At 43.2% G+C, this 26,579-nt stretch overlaps 1 protein-coding gene across 4 annotated transcripts in view; it reads right to left on the bottom strand.

Moving 5' to 3' along the window:
• The window catches only part of creb5b (cAMP responsive element binding protein 5b), a 42,757-nt gene that overhangs the window by 8,352 nt on the left and 7,826 nt on the right, over window positions 1–26,579 (bottom strand). For all 4 annotated transcript variants that reach the window (XM_018688505.2, XM_018688513.2, XM_018688499.2 and 1 more), the window contains 6 exons: window positions 24,853–24,930; window positions 24,378–24,471; window positions 22,447–22,568; window positions 20,774–20,931; window positions 10,753–10,879; window positions 9,305–9,415 (listed from right to left, as the gene is read on the bottom strand). In XM_018688505.2, coding sequence (XP_018544021.1) covers window positions 9,305–9,415; window positions 10,753–10,879; window positions 20,774–20,931; window positions 22,447–22,568; window positions 24,378–24,471; window positions 24,853–24,906 — 666 coding nt within the window. In that variant the 5' untranslated portion in view covers window positions 24,907–24,930. The remainder of the gene's footprint in view (window positions 1–9,304; window positions 9,416–10,752; window positions 10,880–20,773; window positions 20,932–22,446; window positions 22,569–24,377; window positions 24,472–24,852; window positions 24,931–26,579) is intronic.

Raw genomic sequence — 26,579 nt, 5'->3', positions numbered from 1 at the left:
AGAAGTCTCTGACTTACTGTAACATATTGTTACTAACAACAGTACATGTTACAGTCTGTATAAACTACAAGTTTTACTGCTGGATATCTGTCTGGACATGATATAAAAATGCAGAAATAAAAAGCTAGCTGACCTGAGCTAAAACAGAAAATTGATTTAAATGAGCTTACAGATATCAATCATAGTCGCCAGTGTTGACAAGGACATATTCCGTCTATCACAGGATGAATTCTGAGTCTGACAGCCTTCACTAAACACCTTCCCTTCAGCCCTCAGCTCGTCAGTCCGCACCAGAGAGGTGAGGCCCACCCCTCTTGTAAAACAGAAAACCAATCAGGGTTTGACAATCTCCTGCCACTCAGCCACAGGGCAGGCAATCACCTGAATGAACACAAGCCAGGGGAATCTGCCAGCTGCCTGTCTACCTCTGTACTCCGTTTTAGTGACCCTAGTAAAGTTGTCTGTGTGTGGGTAAGATGCTCATCTGGGGCTGCCTGAATTCCAACCAATTATAACCAAGCACTGGGGGAAGAAGGACAGAGAGGGGAAAGGAAGGTGAAGGGGGGGTAGTAGGAGAGTGGGGGAGAGAGATAGAGAGATAGAGAGAGAGAGAGAGAGGGAGGGAGAGAGAGAGAGAGAGAGAGAGAGAGAGAGAGAGAGAGAGAGAGAGAGAGACCAAGGGTGGGAGGGAGATTAGATGGCTTCTAGTGTCTCCTCCCCACACACCATCGGCCCAAGACAGCGAGTGCTCATTTATCAGTGTCTCTGAGAGCCATCCAGCTGGCAGTGCAGGGCTATCTGTTTATTAATTGAATTAGCCTGTATCCGAAGAGGCCCGAGAGTGTCAGAGTACAGAGGCAGGTCAAAGAGCAGAGGGGCCTCTATACAAGCCTTTGTGGTGACAGTTATAAACAGGATAGAAAAAAAATGACATAAGAAAAGGACCGTGCATGATTAGAGGACTGACATAAACAAAACAGTTAAGATCGCGTTGGTTTTATCAACGTAATTTGATGCAACACAAGTGAATATTTACATTGTTAAACTAAGACAGCGTATCTGTGGCATAACCTATCCCTCTTAACAAACAGATCCAAGAGACAGAGGAACATCCAGCAAGAAAAAACAAAAGCCTACTTGTGTGACAGTTATTATATCAACACACATGAATTAAACAACAGAGTTTAAAGAATGAGATACAGTACATTACCGTGATGCAAGCTTACTCCTGACGCTATCTGCACAAGTGCCTGCTACTGCTCCATCTGGAGTTGAGACACGGCTCAGTTAAACCCAGCTCGGCCAAAACTTAAGTCTTTGTATCCAGAACCACAGTGACGCAACTAAGGGACGTTAGCAAAGCGATGATGAGCAGGCTGTGATTCTCAAACACCTTCATCAGCTCCCTAATGACTCTTTAACACATGGTTGTATTTCCCCAGACTGTGCTAAGCACAAGAACTTAACCACCATGTGCATTTCGCTCTAATAACACACACACATACATATACATTTCTCCTGCAGCAACATGGCCCCCGCAGAAAACAGTCATTAAATCAGTGCAGGTGTTAGCCTGTGGCAGTGCAGGGCACTCACAGATGGGATGGCACACAGTCTCTCCTACCCCTGTCTACCCTGCTGTTGTTGAGAACTGGAAAAACACAGCAAATACACAACAAGAGAATGAGCAGTCAGTGACACCATAGAGACAAGGGCAGCGTCTTCCAGGATAAATCTATAAGTGTGCAGCCTATATACCTGCAATCACATGCATTTGACACCACATTTCATGCATTCTGACAGTGCACTGAAAGTAGTAGAACTATTGATTTTCCATTGTTAAAACACCATCCCTGATTCAGCCATATTTTGCCTGGAGGGGAGCTATCTCCTCTTAGACCTTTGCCCCGTGACCTATCCACTCCCACTCCTTTTTTTAGGCCTTTCTCATTTATGTGGTTTCAGGGATACCAGGTAATCACCCATTAATGATATTTATTAATGGCTGCTTCCTCCCTGACACGGGGGGGCTTTGAGTGATGTCCCAGTGAGTGCTCCGGGCACATCCTGAGAACACACTCAGGTTTCTCCTCGCCAGATGACTTCATATCTATTAACCCTGGGAGGAGAAAGCAAGAGCACAGAGCAGGTACAAAGGGAGGAGACCACGCCCGCCTCTGGATGGGTAAATCAAACCCAGTGAGGTCAAGGTGAGCACTTTTATTCCCCTTAAAAGTGGAGCAGTGTACTATCAGGGGACCTGTGTCCCTCTGGCGCCTTACAGCAGGTTAGAAAGATTTAACCAGTCTGTGGAGTCATAGTTTAAGTGCAAAAAGATCACAGTTTCAAATGGAGATCTTCTGCTTCACATTTAAGAGTCCACAGAGAAACATTAGAGCTTCTGTCTGTCTCTGTCAGCCTTTTGTTAACGCTGTACTAGCACAGCAGCATGTTCAGTGATCATGTGTATGTGTACGGTATTTCTAATTGCATAATATATCATAGCTGTAACTTTCCTGGCAGTGTATTTTGTAGGCCTAGGCCCCCTAACTCACACTTTAAACCCAACATGGGTTCACCATCTGCAGTTGAAAGCAGGAGTTTGGCTCCACTGCTTTGCCAAGAACTCGAGAGGATCTAATTCCATCCTCCTCATCTCCACAACAACCACTACCCACCAGTGCCTGCCTGCAAAACCCACTCTCTGTCCCCTAAAACTCCACACCCCCATTAGTCCAATTTTATTAGATTTCCCTCTCGCCCAGAGAGGCAGTAACACCACCACCCCCCCATTTCTCTCTCTTACACACACCTCTTCCCTGTTCCTCCACCCCCTCTCCCTACGCTTGCCAAGAGCTGGGGACTGTTAAACTGATTTCCTCAGGGAACAGCAAAGCAGACAGTCTGATGGGAGCACTGGACTGTAATGTCGCCCCCTCTCTCCTCTCTCGAGTTCTGGGCCAAGCTGATCAGAGCCGGGGACGGAACAGAGCCTCCCTGTGGTTCCAGACACAGGCGGGGAGAGATGGACATAGACTGGCTGTTCTGCCAGGGCCAGACGCTCTGGTGGTGCTCGGAGGAACCGTGGCGGTATGGGCGCAGCGAGACACACGCCCACTGAGGAGCATGCTCCAAAGCATGCGCTCATACTCTTGGCAGCTTCTCCACCCTGTCAACTTAATGGATGGGCCTCTGACTCAAGTCTGTATATCCCCACTGTTCCCTCTCTTGTAAAGCCCTGCTCCAGCACAGCCTACATGGTTATCACTACACCCACTGCCACAGTGTTGAATGCAGAGGATACCTCAAAGACAGAGACGCGAAGAATGCAAAAATAAACACCAGCGTGTGTCTTAATTTGTGGCATCAAAAGTGACAGACAAATTATACACCATCATGTTAATACAAGTAACTTGAAATGAGAGGACTTGAATCAAGGACAATTTCAAAGATGCGTACATAACATACCTCTAATGATGTGTATTTTGGCTGAAAAATGACTCTTAACTTCCCTGCAGCTCAGTGTTTATATATATATATTGTGCATTCTCACATTTCTTCTGTCAACATATTCAAGCTATTTCTATTACATTTGGATTAGATCACACATTGTTAAGACACCTATTCAACACAACTGAGAGTCAATCCATTCTCCTGTTCGAGGAGAAAACTGGAGTGGTTCCAACCTGTAAGAACTAACTGGTTCGAGAGATGAGGTAACAACTGGTAAACCTTAACTAACATTTATCAGACTGACTATGACCCCTGATCACCCCTCCAGTGTTTGAGTGGTTATTTTGGAGTCCAGTGACTATCTCGTTCACTGCTCAGGCGCCCATGGGGGCTCATAGTGACTGCACCAGTCCCGTCTGGCCAGTGTAGCGACCGCAGCTGGTTTACCCAAGCTTGGCTTTGCCCGGAGCCCCGTCCCATTCACGGGCCCTGAACCATGACCAAATGGTCTTCATATACACCTCCCATCAGCACAGCTAAAACAACATGCGGTCACGCAAAGACAAACAGATGCGCCACAACTGCCACCCTCGCCCGTAACCCCACCCGTGTACAGTCACACAAAGACATACACACACACATAGGCTATACAAGCACACACACATGTAACTACTTAAATATAAACGTACCAGTACACACAGTCCTTCAAACACATCACTATTTATTAGCTTTTCAACGACAACCCTGAATTTCAGTTATAAAACAAAAGCTTTTTATCAATAATACAGAAACAGCAACCAATAATGCTCTAGCAGCTTAGGTTTCATCTACAGTCCCCTCACTTTAATAAAATTAAGGGAGAACTCACCCTTTGGTGACATTTTTAATATATGTCAAATGTGAATTTCATATGCATTTTGGCCTGTCACTTAAATACCATTTCTGGTATTGATGCAGTGACATAGAACGGCTGTTCTAGATCAATTGTGTTTAGCAATACTCCCCATTGCCAGGTAAGTACACCTAGCTAAAACAACAGCCTTGCAATCCTCCTTCATAAAGGTTATAATGTTAGGTTTTTGTTGACACTGTCTTGATTGGTGTTGATTCAACTTTATGATCATTTCGGAGACTGCAATTTGTGGTGCTGCTGAATCGTACTGCAGGTGTTCCCATTTATATTAATAAAAGTAGGCTAAAGAACAGAAACACCTCTGGTTAAGCAGTGAGATGCATGGACATAAATTAACCTATAAAAGCAGTGAGTATAAATGGGACAAGTGTGGTTGAACACATTGTTCATTAAGTGAATAGGATTGATGAGGCCTGTCAAATGAGAGGCAGAACATCTTGAAAACTATACAACATGTTCATTTATCTTTGACTATTACTATACAGCATATAGAATATCTTTGTGGTTCAGACAAACCAAACATTTTGGCAATGGCAACACAGTGGAAGCAGTGAGAGAGGGGCCCCTCTCTGGTCTGTGTCCAACACTGATAAACTGGCAGAGACATACTGGTCCTGCAGCTCCTCATTCCTGCACTTCACTCTGCTGAAACCACTTTCCTCCATGGCAATAGAGAAAAACATCACGTGTTTACCATCTACAAAAGTTTCTTTGCATACGTTACACTGACATTTAACTTTCTCTTTTTGTAACTTTGCATCTTGACATATCTTGTAATGTGGCCTGTGTCCCTGTCTGACTGGTGTTAATCTCACATCCACATATTGACTTAACTAACCATGCATATGTACATAACAGATCAATATCAAAAACTATGTGCAAACTCTATCTTCATGGTTTGTTTTAGCCCACACAGATGTGGTTCGACTCTAAGGACAATGATTGCCAGAGAGGGTGCCAGTGCACTGAGAGTGAGCCAATTGCACACACAACCATAAGCATGAACACAAATGTACACAACATACATACACATATTCTAGAGATTGGCGAAGCAGTGTGCAGATTCAGCTGTGCTCTTAGCTCACCGTCTCTCTCCGATGACATCATACCCTGACAATGCCACCATTCATACAGATGTTGCTTACAAAACCTGGAGTTACACTCCTATTGTGTGTACTGCTCCTCCTCACAAAAGGAAGTTTTAGCCAGAGGTGCTCCCCTACTACAGTGGAAGAAAATGAATGGAACACGTAACAGGGTTACCACGTACGCTAATGGCTTAACTGCTTACAAATGACTTCATACTGAGCTAATCGCTCAATCAATCACCGTGAAGCGGTGAGTCGAAAACTGACACATCTGTGGCTGCTCGACAGCTTTTCTTTACTTGGCATTTCTAAACAGAATATGTATGTAATTCTTACGTTTCACTTTTTCGCTGTTTAGGGGAGAACTTGATCTTTAAGGCTGTTGAGCCAAATGCCTGTTGCTATTCTGTAACTAGACTGAAACATAAGAACATTAAGGGTTGTGTAAATGAAATGTAAAAAGCTACATTAGTGTGCTAGAAACACTTTGATTATTGGTCCTCCTGTGTCCTATGAAATGTTTCTTTAAGAGACGTGCAGTTTTTTTCCCTCCTCAAGTAAAAAAGGAGTACATTTAGAGCATGCCAGGAATTATGTCATCCACCCATCTAGTGCCAGCTCCACAGCCAAGAGAGCTCCAATGAAGGAACATATAGTATTGTTTACCTCATAAAAAACTCAGCACCTAGCCTGATGCTTAGTGACAAATTTATTGTCCTTAGTAACAATGTAAACAATAGATAATTGGGAGATAATAAATAACACATTTTCATACACCAACACCAAACTGTTTCAAGGCCCCTCTGTCTGAAATTAGCAGGCAAGCGGGATGTGTGGAAAGCATGGAGCTCATTTAAAGGGGACACACAAACAATGCCAAAGTGCACCGCTTTGAAAAGGGTCCCACTGACACGAGCTGAGTCATGTCCCATAGTTGGCACTTGCAGATGTTATTTAGAACCAGTTGATAAGGGTCTGTTTGGGCTTTCCTTGTTGTAGATGAGAAATGATAGTGAATGTCTTTCATCATACAAACAAACATATCAAACCATCTGAGCAGGAGAGGAAGGTTTTTAAAGGAGAATACAGTGCACATACTGTATGCGCATGTGTGTTTGAACAGCATCGCCACGTACACCACCCGTCAGCCACAACATTAAAACCAGTCACCGATTTTAGTCTTGTATACATATGCATGTGTTACGTGCATGTCTCGTTTGAAACTTGTTTTTAAGTAACTGACTGTCTCTCAGTGTGTTTATATGTGTTTGTGGCTGTCTAAATATCTGACAGCGTGCAAGGAGGATGACACAGAGTTGGAGCAGGCAGTGCATGTGTGTGCGACTGTTTTGCGAGGCCCCGTGGAGAACTGGCTCTGAGTGGTGACGTAATGCTTTGGCCGGCGTGCTGTGGAACTTGGCCTCCTCTCTGCAGCGTTTCCTCCACGCTGTGAGGGTCAACTATCCCACAACCTCCAGCACACAACACGCACCATTCTATTCCCTAGACCACAACAGAGCAGAACACAACCACACCCGGCACCATGAGCACCCAGTCCTTCACAAGAAAAAGAAAAAAGAAGAAGAAAAAAAAGAAAAAAACCCTTGTACCAAAACTAAAAAAGCACTCCAATCTCAGCAACACACTCCCAAACAACAAGCTAAAAGCAATAAGGGAGAACGTGCAAGTCAGTTACTACACCGTCAGGCTTTTCTGTACCACTTAAATGATGGCACTTAAGGAGAAAATCAGAGATGGAGGAGAACAAAGATGGGCACTGATGCAGATACAGTCTTTGGCCCAGAGAGCACAAACAGAGAGCTTAGAGCGAGATATGAGTCCCCAAGGGGCCACAGCAGTCCTTCGGCTCATTAACTATTTACACCAGAGACAGGCCTCCGTGCTGCTCTGGCCCACCACAAAATCAATTAGCCTTCATTAGCCAAGGCTCTGGGCATGCTTTCTCTGGTCGGGGAGGGTTAATCCTGCTACAGAGGCCTCCAGTTACCACAAAATATCAAACAATCACAGGCGCACACATATGGACGCGCATGCACTCACACATGGAGAGGGGTGCAGGAAACTAGGCTGAGCAGAAGTCCTTTCATGTCAATCACAAAGAATTCTTCCAATTTCCCTCTCTCATTCACCGTTTGGTGTCTCAGAACATCAATACAGTCTCTCGCCTTTCAAATACCCCCCCCCCCTTCCACTCAGCCTGTCTATCAGTTTCCTCTGTGTCTATCAAAGTCCCACTCAATCCCCTTCTCTGCTCGTACAATGTAAACGTTGAGGAGAAAGAGTGTATCCAGGTCCATGCCTCGGGGGTGTGGGGTTACAGTGCGGAGATTTCCCATTGGCGGAAAGTCAACATGGTCGGGGTAATGCGATTAGAGCCGGATTGAGAACGTCGCAGGGGACACATGGGCCTGATCATGGCCCAGTTATCCGATAGCGAGGCCGTATTTATCGACCTGGCCCGGGCGCGGATATTACAGACATTAGAGACCCCGTCTATGCTTATGAAACCCTTGCTGGAGATCGCACCCCGATAACACAATTAGTCTCTCACTTTCTGTCCACAATCATGGAATTCCATCAGTTGCGTTCAGACATCAGGGAGCGGAATCTCAATTGATCCACATTTGGTTGCTGTGCCTTGTGTCTGAATGGCCAACTAACCAGAAAGTTGCATGGTCCAGGGGCCTGTAGCCATTTAGTGACTGCATATGTTTATGGGAGGCCTAACAGAGCATTTACAATTCAATTACATAGATAGGAGGAGAAAAAAAAGGAGTAAGATGTGTCTGGATGACGGCCAGAGGAGAGATAAGCCTAATACACTAATATTGTGTTACCCCAGCGTGTTACCATAGGAACAGTTGAAGAGATTCAAAAGACTACAAAGACGATCAATCTTGAGAGAGCAGGAGGAAGAGGGAGAATTAAATGCCCTGGGAATGCTCCCGCTCTCCTCTATCAGAGCAATAACTCTTCTAATGACCTCTGCTACCTCTTCTCTCGCTCTCCCTCTCTCTCTCTCCACAAGATGTTTCTCTCCAGCAAACTCAGCTATCAGTGAACCTTTCCAAACACAAAGAACAGCCAATGCTTTTCATTATGGTTTGTGATTTTTCTGATATCCCAGTCATGACACTTGCTCTTATTTCTATGGAGCCTTTTCCATTTTCAGAGTTATTTATTTTGAAAACAAAGGTTGGCTGATGGTCATGTTGCTACAGTATTAATCAGTTTATATCACCTAGAGTGTAACTGTGAAGCCATTTGACATTAATCAGAGGTATACTGTCAGTCTTTGGCATTTGTATTGCAGCAGCAGTAGAGTGCAAAACTGGACAGGGTGGAAGGTCTCTTTTTCTTCAGCTTTTCCAGTCATTCTCTGAGCTTCTTAACTCTCAAAAACTGTCTCCTCTCTGACTTTCTCTTCTCTCAGCTACGTCTCATTCCCACTGCTCTAACTGCCTGCTTTGTGAAGGATGAGGTCATTTGATTTTTTCCCTGCTGTGTTAAACTAGTGCTAACAAGTTGCAGGACCTACAGAACATGTTCTGTACATTAAGATATACATCAGGCAGTCGGTGGGCAGCCCAGCCACAACCACATAAAGGGCCCTTTATTCCAGCCAGAGTCTCCAGTGCAGCATTGGCAGGTTCAGACACAGCTTTGATTACACACCAAATGATGAAATCCACACAGACCTAAGAGCACAGCTTTGCTGGCACAGCCCAGTGGAAAAGAGAGTTGCAACACTTTGAGCTTGTGTGTGCACGCGCTCGTGTATGTGTGTGCATAAATGTGCATATCCATGTGAATACATGTATATACTCACCAGTTTGGCTTCTGAGTGCATGGAGGGAATGTGAGTGGAAGAGCAGGAGTTGCTGTGGGCGGGTCCTTGCATACCCATCATATTGGAGCCCATGGACATTTGTCTCTCCATCTGAAGATTATAACACCACGACAACACTCAGACAAGTGCAGACTTATTGTTCATACAGCACAAAACTTATTGATACGGGATGAATCAACAAATACACTGTTCATTTAGCTATGATTTATGCCGCTTATTGTTATTGTTAGGTCTTCACAAGATGCTATCACTGCTTTCACACAAAAAAAGCTTTAGCATTAAAAGGGTGAGACTGTGTGGGATGAGATGAGAACGCATGAGAGCCTGATTTCACATGACAGCCTGCCCTGTGCACAGCTCTGTGTGATGATAACTGGAGCTGACCCAAAACAGGAAGCCAGCACGGAGGGACTTAACACAGGAAGCCGGTGCAACAGGGGTGTGTGTGTTTCTGATAATACTGTGGTGAGTGTCAGTCAGTCAGTCACACTAACCCATTAAACCCCAGCCCCTCTTGGTGCAGTATGTGTTAATGAGGTGAATCTGTCTTAATGTATGTGTGCGGCTCCTCTGACCCCAGCCGATGTGGTCATGTGTCACGCTGAGACCTGAATGTGAGGAAATCAAGCAGGTAAGCCGCCAGGGATGAGAGGTCACCTGTGCGGGGTGATGATGTGAGCAGTGTTCACCGAGCAGTATATGCAGGAAAGAAGAAACCTTTGTGTGAGTGTCTGTGTGCATACATGTGTGTGCGTAAGCTGCTGCGGCCTCCCAGCTGCTAAGCTCTGGGTGGTGTGGTGGTTTCCATGGGGAATGGCCCCTCTCCACCCCAGCCCCCCGCCTTGCCTGACCCCCACTCCCTCCACCCTCGTCCACAGAGACTCAGGCCTAGAACGTGACACACAGCCTTAATTGCACTAAGTGTGTTTTGTGTAAAAATATCACCCAAACCTGCACCCCTTTCCTGAACCGTCAATCTTCCCCAAAATCGCTTAGCTCTTAATTTAATAAACATGGGAGTTTTTTCCATACCATAAACACGGCCTGTCTTGTGTTACAATGAGAACATATGTTGTATCATTAGAATCCTGATACGAGGAGTTTTCACTGGGTTGTTATCATTCCCCACTTCCCAATGTGGGTCCCCTATATCTTTCTGCCTTAATTACAATACCATCTATATTCTAAACCCAGGGGCAGAATCGTTCATTTATACAGGATATGACTTCCTTGATAAACTGCTGTAAGTCATTTTAATGGTGATAGAAAACATCCAAAACCAACCAAACCAAAACTGCAAACCTACATATTTATGCGCAGTCTAAATGTACGCTGTCGTCACTTACTATATGAGCGGGTGAGTTTGCTTCTGCATGTGTGAGTGCACCAGTGAGTGAGTGCACTCTGTGCTCCATTGTTGTACTCACGGGCATCAGCACAGCGGAGGAGCCAGGCATGGTCGGGTCTGGCAGCGTTCCAGGCATGGAGGCTGGCAGAGGCTGTCTCTGTCTGTGTCGTAGGTGCAGCAGTGAGGACAGAGACCCGGGAACAGGCCTGAGAGGACACACACAGACAAAGAGCTTGAAGTTTTGCACTGTTACAGATAATCTAAGAGTCTTTGTTTTGTCACATAACAGCATCAAACACCACTACTAACACCACTATGATGCATCCATAACTGGTGTATAAATCTGTAATGACCGATTGATGACACAGTATAAAACAGCTATAATTATATGTCATAAAATGTGGTTACACATAAACACTCCTTTTACCTGATTACAACTACATTACAGTGTATTATAAACTACTAATTCTGTACGTAGTTAAAATAAACCATAATTATTTATATGTTATGCTAGTTATGCTAAACAGAAATAAATGTGGTATTCATGAAATTGTGCACCAAGTGAGACATATGGGGAAAAAAGGCAGAAAACTTAAGTTGGAAAGCTATTGATTATCCATGTAAAATACACACAGACCTCTGGGGTTTTAAAGAAGCAAAGAAAATATTGCAGATTGTACTGGAATTAGTTTGTCATGAACAAAAAGTTTCAGCATCTCTATAAACAATACATGAATGTCTCTCTTAGCATACAGTACATGTTCCAGAGAGGAGAAGTTATCCAAAGTGTTTTTGTACTGAAAAATGCTCTTCCTCACAAACACTTTGCAAATCTCTGTGCTGGCTGCAGCACCATGACTGGGGGATTGGCTATCGACAAAGTGCATTAAACTGACAAGAGCCCGTGGACTATGGCAATTCTACAAGCGATTGCTTAAGAAAAACACTCTGAGGTCTTAAAAGTAATTTCACGCATTTTTTCATTTCACATCTGTGCTATTTCAGAACTAACGTCTTTCATGACTTGTGTTGTATTTTGTTTCTACTTGTTTCTGCAGCTACAAAGTCACACACAGTCAGAGTACTGTATGTGACCGCGGACTCATCTTGGGAGTTTTTGGATGCACTTTAAACAAGCACAGTTCATGTAGTACAATGGATGAATAATGGTGACAGCGATGATGAATGAACAATATTTGTCATAACAACCACATGAGATGTGCATGATGAGAATCACATTTAGAAAACTGCTACAAGTGGTGGAAGCCCTGTGGGGAAAATCTCCTTTGGCGACCACAAAAGTGTGTGCGTACCAACAGGCCCATCCACACTCACGGCCACATCAATAAATCACAAATACGGACGAATCCCAGGCTGAGCTTAAACTATTGACAGCAGTCGTGTCTCAGTCGCTGGCTCGAGGCTGCAGCCGTCCAAACACCCAGACCGCTCCATCTGCACGGGGTGACATCATTTATACAACTGCCACCAAATCCCTGCTTGTGAGAACACCAATTCCCAGCTGCAGGGTGCTGCTACACCCACATGCATACTGTAACTATTCAGTCTCTGTAAAACAGTGCCTATGAAACACCAGTATTCAAAACATGATTCTTTAATAACCTCAGTCAGTATAATCAATGATCCTCCAGTTATCAGTATCATCAGGATGAATGCTGCCACTCACCAGTCAATAAAGCTCCATTTCCTTGAGCATTTAGAAATTAGTGCAAACGAGAAGCATTTAGGTTAGCTGCGTTCAGCGGGTTAATGTAATCAATTGACCACACCACAGCCTGGATTACCGTTATAGTGAGCAGTGAGACAGTGATGGCCAAATGGAGGGGTATACCAGAGCAAACGGTCCCCCCACCTGAATAAATACCTGTATTTTTCCAGACCTAAATATGTGCATTTACGCCCCAGACATTTTAGATTGCTCCACACACACACAGGACCATTACCATCCCGACTGTGTGTCATTCCTGTCTAACATCCCAATTTATCACAATCACACTCATTTAACAGCACATATGACATCTGAGCAACACTGCGAATCCAAACATTTCCACATGGGAAAAGTCATGAAAGTACAATGAGGTATGCAGTGTAGCTGTGCGCTACATCAACACAGTTTCCCTCCGCCTTCAGACTCTGCCAGCGTTTGAGAGGATGAAATAACAGTCACGAGGCAGTGGCAGTGACATGATGTTGATTTTGTAGATAGAAACGGTTTTGCTGGATTTTTATTCTGGATGACGACTGCCTGTGGATTTTTTGCACTGTAGAGGTTGATATGTTCACTTCAAATAAATTTCAAATGAATGTATCTACATGGAACTACAGCTACAGCTGAAATTAGCTCATTCACATATTGTGTGGTTTTAAAGTGGTTTTACTCAACATATTTCCTCATTTTGCAAAAGGCATGGTACTGAAATGTTACATGTATTAAAATGTTGTCCTGTGTATTGATACATACATGTTACATATATTATATAATGCATATATTCATAAAATAATGGGTCCAATGACATCCTAACCTTCTGCATGCAAAAAACACAGTACCCTGATAATGCTGAGTAGTGCTACATGGTCCTGGGCAGACAGATGGCCACAGCAACTTTTACTGAAAATCTGATCTTTTCAGCCATGAGGTTTTAAAAATGGGTACTGATGGTGATTGTAAGTAACTATATGAATTCCTCTGTTACAAAGATACTAGAGACTATGTGTGCCAGATCCTTTACTGATTTCCTCTAAGTCAGGAATAATCAGTTAAAAGCTCTCCAGTGCTGGTATTCTCATTAGGAAAGTTAAATCAGATGGCAAAAAATTAAAATCTCTGTTTTTCTTTATGTCTGTCCTCATTCAAGATAAGAAAATGAAATATACTGACACTGAGTCACTCGTGACAGTCGGTAACTGGCAGAGGTTGGGACACGGCACAGACACATCAGGTTCTCGCTCTCTAGAGAAGAAAGGCTCCTTTGAAGCCTTTACAGGTTGTACTTTTACGCCGGTCTGTTAGCAGTGCTCACCTGCTGCAGTGGAAGGACAAACATTGTGTCCGTCACCACCACACACAAACAGACACACAGACAGACACACACACACCAAAACACAACCTGCTTGTCCAGTGGGAGGAAAACCAATGCTAACAGCTGACAGCACTTCCTCTCAGGATTAACTCAGCTTCATGCTGACACTGCAAAAAGCCATCGAAAAAAAAAATTACTTTTTTTAGGATGCTTTATTCTCTGGCAGTAATTGTGATAATCACGTAATCGTTCAAGTTCTTTTTCAAGCAAAAATCCCCCAGCCTCTTTAATGTGAATATTTCCTGCTTTAGTTTGCTGATGATGAATTGCCTCTGTTTGGGTTTTGAACATTAGTTGACCAAACAAGCAATATGAACATGTAATATACTGGGCTCTGGGAACTTATGGTGAGTATTTCCACTATTGGTTTTTTTTTTTAACAATTTCTGCAAAGTCAGTGTGTTTCAACCAATATGCCTGACTAAATAAAGGCTTTTAGTACCATTTTTTTTTACTCTGTCTTAAAACACTTTCTTTTCTGTGACCAGTGTTTTTACTTTATTGAAATGCATCATTTCAGCTTGCAGGATCTCTAAATTCCTATTGATTTCTTACAAAACATGTTCCCGCCTTTCAGTTCTCTTCTATTTCTGTTCTTACATCTGTTTGCCTGTGAAAACATTATGCATCCGACTGTACAGCGGATTAGTGGATTCATGTTCAGAGTGTTTGTGTGTGTGAATAAGTGCGTGTGCCAGAGTGTGGATGTTCATGAGGCTGTGTGCAAACATGTGTGTGTATGCATGTGAGTGAATAATGACAGGCTGTGGCTCCACTGAGGGGATTGATAATAGCCTGGGCTGTGGGCCCCGGGGGAGAGCAGGTAGACACTCTGCAGTCCTGACCCTGCACTCTCACATTACTGAGTGCCTTGCTCTCAGCCGCCCAAGCTCTCTTCCACAATCCCCGCCCAAGAACCACCACTGCACCACCACCACCACCGCCCCCACCCACCTTCACTCCACCATGACATCACTGCTAGACCTTCTTCCCTCCCTGAGTCTCTCTTTTGCTTTTTTATCTGTTCTTCCACAGTTTATTTCTCTAAGTTATCCTGCTATTTTTCTCCCCCCTGGTGGAGCAGAGCTGACAACCGTTCATTGTACTGTTAATCCCCTATAACTCTCTTCTGGACCCCTCAGGGTGCCCACACCTCAAATGAAGCCCCTCTGGACATGCTTGCTCTAACCTACAAATCCTGCAGTCTGCACACACACTAAGCTTTACTGTCCCAATCCCCACAGTCCCAGCTCAAACTCAAGTACTGGGGACTTAAACACAAGGGGGTTGGCTGCCATCCAAGAGGAGCAAGAGAGGGAGAGAGAGAGGTGCAGTCAGTCCACTGACTCATATCCTTCCCTTTCTGACTCTGCTCCAGCAATGATGTAATGCTCTTGGCTTTTCGCCCTCCCCCCACCCTGTGCCTGCCTACCCCCAGATTTCGTCCCTCCCTCCTCTCCTCCTCTCGCTTTTCCCTCTCTTTCCCTCCTCAGGCCCGTCCAACATCGCTGCGCTCACTCCTCGCTGGGTGAAGTCACTGCGAGTTCTGGGTAGACACAGCAGCTAAAAACTTTCGAACGTAACCAAAACAGCCCAGGGCCAAGTTCCAGACGTTCGGGAGACGGTGGTGCAGTCGCCATGGGAACGGAGGTAAACAGAGGGAGAAACAAGGGCCTCAAACAGCTTGCAGCTGCCTGGCTCTCTGAGTAAACACTACACAGGACCTGCCCCTGATTTACTGCCTTTAATCACTGGTGGGAGGAGAGTGCCATGGGGTTTGGACTGAGGAAATAATACGAATCTGATCAAATAAATCAGCCCTAATGGGTTACGACACAGGCTGACTTTTATTAGCGGGCTAGAGGAGGGATTGATGCTGGGAGGGTGCAGCACTGGGATGGATCTGGGATGGGTTGTCCTCACATTAGGGAGCCTCAAGCTGAGGAAAGCCATGCCAAAGCACAGTTGAGGAATGGTGGTGAATGATATTCTGGAGTGAATTAGTATTAGTATTGCAATATTTGTTCACCAACTATGATATTGTTTTGATTCTTTAGATGCCATTGGTTGAAGATGGGCTGTCTTTCATTTTCAACAAAAGTAAAAAGCGTGTCAGTGCATTCCTATCACCGGTGAATCAGAAAAACTCTTCAGCAACAACTGTGTCAACTCGTTACCTGGCATCTGTCAGCAGCACCTGACTGATGCTGTAACATTTGGCATACCAAGCCCCTTTCACTTTCAGTGATACCTCATCCTTCTCCCTCTTGATCTACTAAAATTTACCCGCATGTTGGTCCCTCTCCTCCTTCACCATCTCCTCTTCCTGTTATCCTACCACCTGATTCCTGTCTACCACTGTCAGTGTCGTCCCTCTGCCTCTCATTCAGTTTTCCATCTCCACTTTCCTTACATAATCTCACTGCATTGTTTCCCACACCTTCATTGTTCTGATCCCACTTTGTCCATGCTTCCATCCAAACATGATCTACCTTTTCCTTTCCCTGTGTAGACATGTCTTTTATCCTCTCCTCCACCCTGCTAGCCTCCCTGCTGGTATAAAAAACCCATGCCCTCCACATCTTACGCCTCTCTCCTCTCTCACTCTCTCTCCTCCACCCTCCTGATCCTTCATTTCCTCCCTATCGTCTACCTCCTATCCCCCCTCTTCCTCTCCTCCATCCACCTCTGATCCCTTTCTTCCTCTCCTCTGTCCACCTCTGATCCCCCCTTTTCCACACTTCCCCACGTTGTGATCCCTGCACTCCCCAGAGCTGTGAGGCATGTCCCTGTGTGTGAGTTGCTTGTGCTTGAGCCTGCATGTGTGGTGGCCCCGGGGCAGGGATGACACAGCCCCGCTGGAATGAGAGGGAACAGAGTCTGGGCGTTCCTCTACAAACGCACTATTAAACCCACTGCAGTACACAATGAGCTCATCTTAATTCAGGTCAGATGTACATCCTGCATTCTCTCTCTTTTTCTTTTTCTCTCTTTCCTTTTTTGTAATTGATTACCTTTGTCTTACCTTTGTGTGTTTGTTCTTATGTTTTCTCCACCTGCTACTACTCCATGTACATGGTAGAGACTGTTGCCTATATTTGCCTGTGGAGAAGGGCATTTGTCAAGTCAGACCATGAGGGCACCTCAGGCATTTTGCAAAGGTCCTGTCCTCCTGCACTCAGAACAGACCTCCCTCCTTATCACCACTTGCTGAATGCAATCTAATCATAAACAATAATAAAGGAAGTTTTGTTTAAGTTGTGAAGTTTACATGGTCAACGTTTGTCCATGGAAAGTCCATAACTTTGTGCAGAGGTGTGGAGGTTCTCTCCGTTCTGGCACTGGCACAATGGGCGTAGAAATCAGCATAGTTGTTTTATACACATGGGAAAAGGTGTTGTGCAATCTATAAAAATGTGATATGCCGGGATCAAAATCATCAAAACTATCAAAGCTGTAAGGGTAGGATTAATCAATTGCACTGTGAGAGCAGTGCTATATGAGTATTAAGCAAAGATAAAGGTAAAAAAAGCTTTGTCAACCTGATTCTCTGAAACAAAGAGAATGGCAGGTGTCAGTATCCCACATGAGATCTTTCACCCAGTGGTCCTTTATGATCAATCATCTTATCACCAAATCTTCTTGAGAAAACACAGGAAATTCACAACAAATGTCACCCTTGCACTTGGGCTTTGCATAAAACCTTGCTGTTCTGAAGGCATGCAGACCAACATCTATTTGTGCTACTTCCCTTAAAGGCAAAAACAAGGACCACAAGTAGATGGTGTCTCTAAGGTGTGAAAAATATTGTGCATTTAAAGCAGCATGGGAAATGAAACCACAAATTGACTTCCTTCAGAGCTCTGCACAGTGATGTGACAGCCAAACTTAGAGCTGCACACAGCATGTGCAGGGTGGGACATCACCAGTAAGACATATTTATGTTTAGAGATGAAATCTTCCAAGTAGAAAACTGGAAGATAAAAAGTCTCACAGCATATAAATGCCAAACCGCAAATGAGAAGTTGTTTGTGCCACATTTGCACAAGAGTAAAATGATACAAACCTCTACTTTGAAAGGGGTCTATATCCATGAAAAATGTTCAAATATTGTCTTGTTTAGATGGTGACAAACCAAAACTGCCTGGCATCAACAGTCAGTGGTTTAGCGTTTTTCACCTTTTAGGTTCTCACAGTCCTCAACAATTACTAATTTTAACCATTAAAGAAAGAGTCCTCACTTAATAAAAGCACCTGTTTTAATACACACCCAAAATTTAGAGAGGTATTAAAATACCATGTAATCATAAACTGACAATCAGATATTCTACCACATCTGCACTGTAATCACTCCTCACTTAACCCAGCTGCATTCAGGTTGATTATACTATGTAATGGAAACGATTGGAGTGAATTCCTCTATTGAAGAATGTCATTTTTAATTCTTTGTGCCCACACCCATCTACTCACACATCTCCACTTACAAGGCAAAAGGTTGAGGTTTCCACAGAATGTTGTATCTCACATGGTTGACTCGTAATGTCCAACGCATTTAACTCTGACATAACTCAGTGCCAGATGTTTATAAATGAGAAGCAGAAAGCATTCAAATCTGTTGGACACCGCTTCCCTTTGTATGATAATGATAGCCGTGACATTAAGATCTGCTGGCTCTTTCTTATGCCTGGTTTTAACGCTGGTTTGTGTCAGTGCAGCTCCCCAAAGACCTTGTTTAGGGACTCAGAACAGGGAGGCGGGGAGAGAGAGAGAGAGAGAGAGAGAAAGAGAGAGAGAGAGAGAGAGAGAGAGAGAGAGAGAAAGAGAGCGAGAGAGAGGTCCTCAGGTTTCACAGCTGCAGGCCCAGTTCAACCCTAAAGTAAATGGACTTGAGGAAAGCCAATCCTAATTGATTCCAAGCCTCAAAGCTCTTTAGTAAACATTGTGGAGCAATGAAAATGACTTGTTATCCTAATTCATTGGATGCTCACACTGTGCATTCAGCAGAGCAGAGGAACAAACCAAGGAAGCAGATGGAAGTGAGATTAAACTGACTTTGTTTGGTGATTTTGTCTCATTCAAGAGATATATTCACCACAGAGCACTATAAAGTGTGTCAAGATTAAAAGCTTTATAGGCCCACAATGATCACATGCACATACTTTAATAATTCTTGACAAGGATTACTGTTTCTTGATGGTCCCTAAAGTCATTTTGATAAAATCTAAGCATAAACATTTGAGCTATAAAAAACTTGTGCACTGTGGATTAAAATTCAGTTTTAAATGACTCTCTTTTCTTCACTAAGACATGGGAAATCAAAACATATTGGAGACTATAGTTGAGATGTCACAGGAACCATTGATTGGACCTTCAGTAGACTCCCTAACTCTCAGCCTGGAGTACAGAGTACAGTTAGTCTATGTCCTGTATGTAGGAAGTTCCTGTGGAGAAACCCTGTGCGCAAAGCCTTTGGTTGGCCCTAATGGCTTCCTGTGGAAGCATTGCTTCTCAGTGGAGGGGTTTCCTCAACTCATTTTCCTGCTGATGTGAACATTTCCAGATCAGTTTTCTCTCATGCGAATCTGCTCATTCTATTCATGTGTTAGGATACTGCCATCCTAGTAAACAAGTGACACCCCTGCAGTCTCAGCACACACAATTGCTGTTCTGCGACTGCCTGAAATAATGTGCGACAGATATCTGCAGCTGGGATTTCTGTGTCTCTCTGTGGCTGAAAACCACTATCACAGCGCATGCCAGCTCTGATTTACATGTGATGTGTAACACCACCAGTCTCTCAACAGTTCAGTGAAGGATTTGTTATCATAAAAGACTGTGAAGTCTGTGCTTTAGCAAGGTGAGGAATTTTTAATGACAGGTAAACTCAGGTGAAGCTGGCCCGGCAAAGTCTCTGTTACTGGCAGTGATTGCTGCTCCTCCAAGGGGATGAAATTCCACCCCTGTCCTCGACAAAGAGCCTGATGGGGTGTCAGTCAGGCTTAGTGATGGGCCTCCCATCCAATATTCACTAGCTCCTCAAGCTGTAAATCTACACAGGACAACCTCGACACAGCGCAGGCCTATAACACTGAGCCATCTCAATGTCTAACTAGCTTGCCACAGGCCTGGTTTACAGTAACAAAGACCTGGCACAAGTTTGAAGGTGGTTGGGGTTAAGGGATGAGGAATGAATGAGGTCAGTGGTGTGTCCTCATGAAGACCTCATGAAGTGTGTATGAATATTTGTAAAAACGAAAGGTCACAGAAGGAAAGATGTTGTCCTTAAAGAACTGAAAATGCTTTAAACTCTATGAACTATTCAGTGACTGCTAAACACTGCTGGTGAATAATGAAGTAGCAGCCAATACAGATTGTTGTTAATATATTCTCTATATTGTCTGTTATTATACACCTGTATGCAAAGGTGTCAGAAAAACAGAGCTCTGGTGCTGTGGCTGACATTCCCATACAGTGAAAAGAACTATTTTCGAGCATGAAATGCTAAACCGTTGTAAAAGCAGTCACGACTGAGGCTTCAACAATGACCTCATCTTGTCCTCTGGGACCCTCTTTGGCATGTTCTGCTGTGGGACAATACTGAATGAACAGCAAAACATGAATCGCCAGTCCCACACACACTGCTCCAAATGTAACAAAATACTGACATTACCTCAGAGACTACGGAGTGATGACAATCGGCATGGACACAAAGGGACCAGGCTGAGCCTAAGGCTGTAGCTATAATGGGGACACTCTTGAGGTGAGAGGATACACTCCGATCACTGCATTTCTCAGATAATTTTTAGTCTGTCAGCAGTTCTTTACACTGCTTCTGCGCCATGGTAACAAAAAGAAACTCACACAACACACCCACGTTGAATTAAAAATACCAAAAACTATTCTTTCTGCTTTTTCTGTTGCAAGTTTAATAAAATTTACTTTTTTAACTTAATTTTATCTTGCTGATGTTTTGCTAGATTATTCCAACTGCCCACTCACCCTATTTGTCTATTCGTGGATGGAGCCTGAGTGATGACGGAGCTGGACTGAGGGGAAGGCAGGGCCTGCTGGATCACTATGCTGGTATCGTGGTTGCCCATCCGTGAGTGGGACTGCTGGTGCTGGCCTTGGCCTGCCTGGCCGTGCAGTGAGATGTTCTGCAGAGAGGAGGGAAGGAGAAAAGCAAGAAGTGTAACCAGGGTTAGGAATCTGTCAAGAGTGTCAAATTTTTTCCTTGCAAGTTGTATTTTCAGCACAACCCAAGCATTACAACTGTTTGGCCTTGGGCTCTGTACACCCAGCTTGAACTGGTAATGAGGAATTATGTAAACTATCATCTACAGGCTTTTTCTGGGTAGAGTTGAGGAAACAATGAGTATAATGAAGACCAGGCTTCCTTATTGCTATTTACCCAGCAGGATAGTTTGTCTGTTTTACCTCTGTTGCATGTAATGGCATATACATTCCAAAATAAACCTGTACTCTAAACAACAATATATCTCCAAGCTCAACTCACATATCTTGGTATAAAACAAACAGCAAGCTGAAGTCATTTGCATTGAGTCCAAAGTGAAACAGCCACTGGCAGTAATCAAACATAAAAAGGAGAATACAGACAGTCACAAATTTTTAGAAATACAATACAATACAGCTACATCACTCATTCCTCTGCTCATGCTGTAGTGTCTGTACATGAATATGTGACTATTTTATATTTACATTGGCCAACTGCTGTTTTCCTGAAGTTTCAGTGCTTTCGTTCCTTATTTCTGCCTATTGTGCCTTGTGCCCCCACAGAGTCTTGCTCCAACTCGCCTCCTGCTGACTTAGCAGAGCCTCCCATCATAAACCACACAGGCTCGGGAGGCTAGACATGGCTGACCTGAGCACAGACGAGCTCCAGAGCCAAACCACCCAGACGACAGCTTAGCATCAGCGTGCGCTGCACATCTTCCCAGACATTAGATAAGCAGTCTGTCTTGTGGTGATTTGACGAGTACCCATGTTTCAGGTAAAGGTGCCTCAGGGCAGATCCATAGTGCATAAATGATCACGTCTTTTGTGAAATGTCAAAGCTCCGTGACTCTGCTCACATGCAAGAGTGTCTGGTCTGGTCTTTTATTGCTGCCCCAAAGGTGTCTCAGGGGTCTGTCTTTACTCCTGGGAAGAAACAGGACTCCATCCCCGAGAGGTGGCTGGAGAGCTGTTTGAAGTTACAGGTGGAGAAGTTATCTCTCTTCTCCTCACCTGTGGTAGGTGACAAATCTCCACCTGCTAGCCCTGTCTGTCACTGTCAACAAGACTGATGGGGATCAGAGAGCATAACATCTGGGGCTAAACAAGGGCTTGATGTACAACATATGACGACGCTTTGGATGAAAAGAAGAAAATATGGCAGAAATATTGAAGGTGTCTACATATCTGTGGTTATCAGCTCTTTTACAGATGAGCAGAGTGTGGTTGTCATGAGGTCTAGGGTTCTGAATCTATTAAAAGTATGTGCATCAGTTCAGAGTTTGTGGGCTGCTGTTAGTGACAAGACTGATGACTGCAGCAGATAACAGTTCACAACTACCTGACCTAAGCTCTGTGGGTGGCTGTGGGTTGCTTTGGGTTCACCTGAAGGGTTTTTTTGTTTTTTTAAGCCTGAGAATTTTTACTGTCTGCAGTACCTGTTTACTGTCCTCTTCTTCCTGGGCCTTGCAAAACTCCTGCTCAATGGAGCAGTCCAGTTCACTGAACAATCCCACTTCCTCACAGTTCTTCAAGAAACGTGTTGGTGTGGGCGTCTGATCTGGAAATCAAGGAAAAAAATTTCAAATTTTAGCTCTGAGATCAACTACTGTAATTATTTATGTGGCTGCATATACACCATTGTCATGGACAACAACAGACAACAGTTCAAGGGATAGAGGACTATTATTCTTAAAACATTTTCATTCATTTCTTTTACAATATTAAGCATAAATATTACAGTTTGATATACTGTACCACAGTTAGCTTAAAGCTCATTTTCATCTGCAGCCTCTTGGCTGGTTACAGTTGGAACATGTATATAATGACAGAACAACACCAAACAAACAAAGAGGACACACATATATGTTAGGAAAATTAAAACCACGTATGGCAGTTTTTTGTTTATTTGTTTTTTTGTTTCATTGTGATTCATTTTTACTTTTAACCCCTTAATTTGGAAAAACAATTACCCTCTTCTCTCTATGCATTTTTATTTCCCAGCCACACTGATTCTGCATCGTGTTAAAATGCTGTATGTTTTTATTACTTGTTGAGACTAGCAAATACTTTAAAGAAGGAACGGAGATCAACATGCAAAGTTTAAAGAATGAACATTGTTGTTCCACATTTGCAGTAATTTTAAGAAAACATCACATCACTTCTGTACTCTTAGGGAAAGAGAGATACTAAACTTGACAGCCCTATTTCAGCTGATAAAGTACAGATCCCACCTACTGAGTGGGGGTCTCATTTGTTGAACTCAGTCGAGGTATTGCGGTATTCAGCTTGACGTTGTGGGGGGTGCACACAGATCGGGTTTCAGACAGTTGAAGGTGATTTTAGGATCAGGCTTCTTTCAAAGGCTAAAAGCATACTTCATGGTCTGTTTATCCATTCTGGCTAGACTGGGGATTGACTCAAACTTTCATCATGACCTGTGTACCCAAAATACAGTTTTACTCCAAATATACTTTTTTCCATTTGAGAGGCCGAGAGTGTAACTCAAGTTCTAATATTATAAAATGTCTATGAGTCAATGAAAAGATTAGCAAATGGAGCAGGAGGCTAACTTTAGGGCAACAGTTATGGTACTAAATGCTTAAGAGCAGCCTGTTTTTGTGACCAATTTAAGGCATGTTACCATGTGTGGCTGGGTTGTAACTTACAGTATAACCACTGACTATTTTATCCTGAGTTCAAGGTCTCAGTAAGAAAAATGGCCAGAGCTGTAACTCAGACAACAGGCAGTAAGGACACCTGGCCTAGAAAATCCGATCCTGCTGTCCACTGAGTGTAAATAATAAAGAAGACAGAATCTCAGCAGTGTGGTTGAAGCAGAACACTAAGTCGTCTAATGTGGCAGGGACGTTTCTAGGAATGGAGATCTATACTTATGGATTGGCCTTGGGTTGACACTGGGTATATGCAGTACACAATCTATGAATTTGATGTTTCTTTGAACGGATCAGCATGTCACCTGGAGCTTACACCCCTCCACGATCTATAAAACAGCTGCAAACCATCTCCCACACCTTCTACAGTAACCAATGACACCTCAGATGATGGGAAAATGAAAATCACACAAAGCAACAGGGAACGGAGATTTAACTTAACATGCTTCAGTCATATGTCAGTGTCTCTTCATTCTGCTGTGCATAAATGGTAGGCACAGAATAAGGCTGAGCTGCAAGGTAGCATGTGTCATAAGATTTACATTACTGTAAACAACTGGTATAGACATGTCATGAAGTTTGCTGATGATAGACAAGTGTGTCTGCGCATGAGTCACCAAGGCACACACCTGCACAAGTTCCCTCTGAGCCCCGCTGAGGTAGTGTGCGTCTGTATTGATGTAGCTGTAACTCACCTGATAACATGTTGTCATTCTTTATGGAGGGGAACTTCAGGGTCATCTCATGTTTGTGTCGATGTATCATCAGATGGTCCTCCGTGGGGAATCGCTGTTTTTTTTTTTTTTTTTTAAAAAGTATGACTGTAAGAATTGTATATATAAAGACAAACAAGCGCTCTAGGATCAAATTAGAAAACTGTCAAATGACCTGCTACATGTTCACTGTTATTCTCCATTTAAAGAGTGTATCCTAAAAGAGCCTCAACTTTGGTTGTTGACCTCGAAGAGCATTTTTTCTATAGGTATTTTTACACGTGTAGCGTTATTTACAGTTTGTGTTTCACTCAGTTCCATGCTATTCTGTTACTCACTTAATGCGTGAGGCAGTAACCTACTCCTCAGGCCTCCTCAATGTACACCTCTTCATATTACAGACAGACATACACACATGTGCACACAGTGTTGTGTTGTTTTGTCTCAACACACTCACCTGAGAACAGCCAGGAGCGTTACACACGAACGGCCTTTCCTGGTCCGAGTTCATCACTCTGGCCGACTTCTCATAAAACTACAAAAAAGACAAAAGAAGAAAGCGAGGAGAGGAAGTGAATGACTTGGGTTTCCCCGCCAGCATCCAAGAGAAAAAAATACCCTCATTGTGTAACGCTAGTCATAAAATTGCCAGTGCACCTGAACTATCTTTGTGTTTATTTTCAGTAAACATAATTTGGTTACACTATAGTAACCTAGGATCCAGTAACATGACATCAAGGTTAAGGTTCTGGCTTTTTAAAGACTGGAAACAGTGGATTCAATAAAACTGAGCAAGCACTGGGAAAGCATTTAAATAGTCCTATACACTGGATTTTTTTATTACTATGTTTTTATTAGACATAATCATATAGACTATAACCTGCTCTGAAGCACACATTCAACATTCATTTCGGCCGTGAAAACCATCTATACAGAGGTCCATACAGTATACATTCACTGTGGGTCAAAAGTTTTAGAACACCCCAACTGTTCCTGTTTTTATTGAGATTTAAGCAGTTCAACCTTAAATGGCACAAAGGTCAGTAATAAACTGCCCATGGTAAAAAGTTGAGGCCACTAATAACTGATATGTAAATAGGTCTCTTTTCAGGGATTAAGAAATTGGTGAATTTAAAGATTTTGTGTAGCAATGGAAGTAAATGAAGCCTTGAAAGTTAATGCAAACAGTTCCTACAGGTGCCCCAAATTTTGTTGACTACTTCCTATTGCCTCTGTCTATACAAAGGCAGTGTTGGAACAAACTGTCTTACTACTTTATTAGGACAACACTGCACTGCAGAGAAGCACAGTCTCCAGACTTAAATTCTCCAATTGTTTATTTGTTCTATGCTTCAACTTCTGAGACACCCAGACATTGATTTATGTGTGACAGCTGGGAAAATGGATGTGTTCTAAAACTTATGACTGGTAGCATATGCCCTTAAATGTGGGTGGAAACAATGACATAATAAACCATGTTTGAAATTTCCGATCAAATATCAAAACCACGTTGAAGCCACAGTCTTAACAAGGTGTCTTCAAATGTTTATTCTCACCACAAAGTGATAGAATCTGGTTTAGCACATATTGCACTGGCAACAATAACTACCTGCTAGTGATGTGAAAAAAATCCATTCTCACTCATTTACCTGTACAGTGCGACAAAATCAACTTTAAATGGAAGGCAATAAATCTCATCTCATTTTTGAAAGGTAACATCACACAGTGTTTTGAAGTTTTGGCCATACAGCAGTCAGCTACAGATTTAATTTTAACCTACTCAGTTGGTAAACACTTCATTGTGAGAACAAGAAAAGGAAGTGGTGACAGAGAAGCATCACGCAAGGAATAGGTAGAGGGAAGTTTATTTGTTTTAAAAAGAACATAAGTTCATTTTAAAGCTTACAAATAAGAGGACAATACATTTGTTTACCTGCAAATGTTGCCAAATGTGTGCTTTGGGAGTAATTGCTCAGTACACTACAACCATAGCCATGCATCATGTCAAATGTGCAATAGCTTCAGTTCTTGTTTTAGATGCTTTATTAATTCAAAGTGAAAGGGAGGACAAACTTTCCCAGAAAAGAGGAGTGCCTCATACTGTGCTCTGCCTAAAAAATGTGAACCTGAACCATAGACACATAAAAATTAGAGGCCAACAAATTTTGTAACTATTATCCTGTC

Source organism: Lates calcarifer, linkage group LG15 (assembly GCF_001640805.2).
Source record: "Lates calcarifer isolate ASB-BC8 linkage group LG15, TLL_Latcal_v3, whole genome shotgun sequence".
NCBI lineage: Eukaryota > Metazoa > Chordata > Actinopteri > Centropomidae > Lates > Lates calcarifer.
This window is presented reverse-complemented; position numbering and strand designations above follow the sequence as displayed.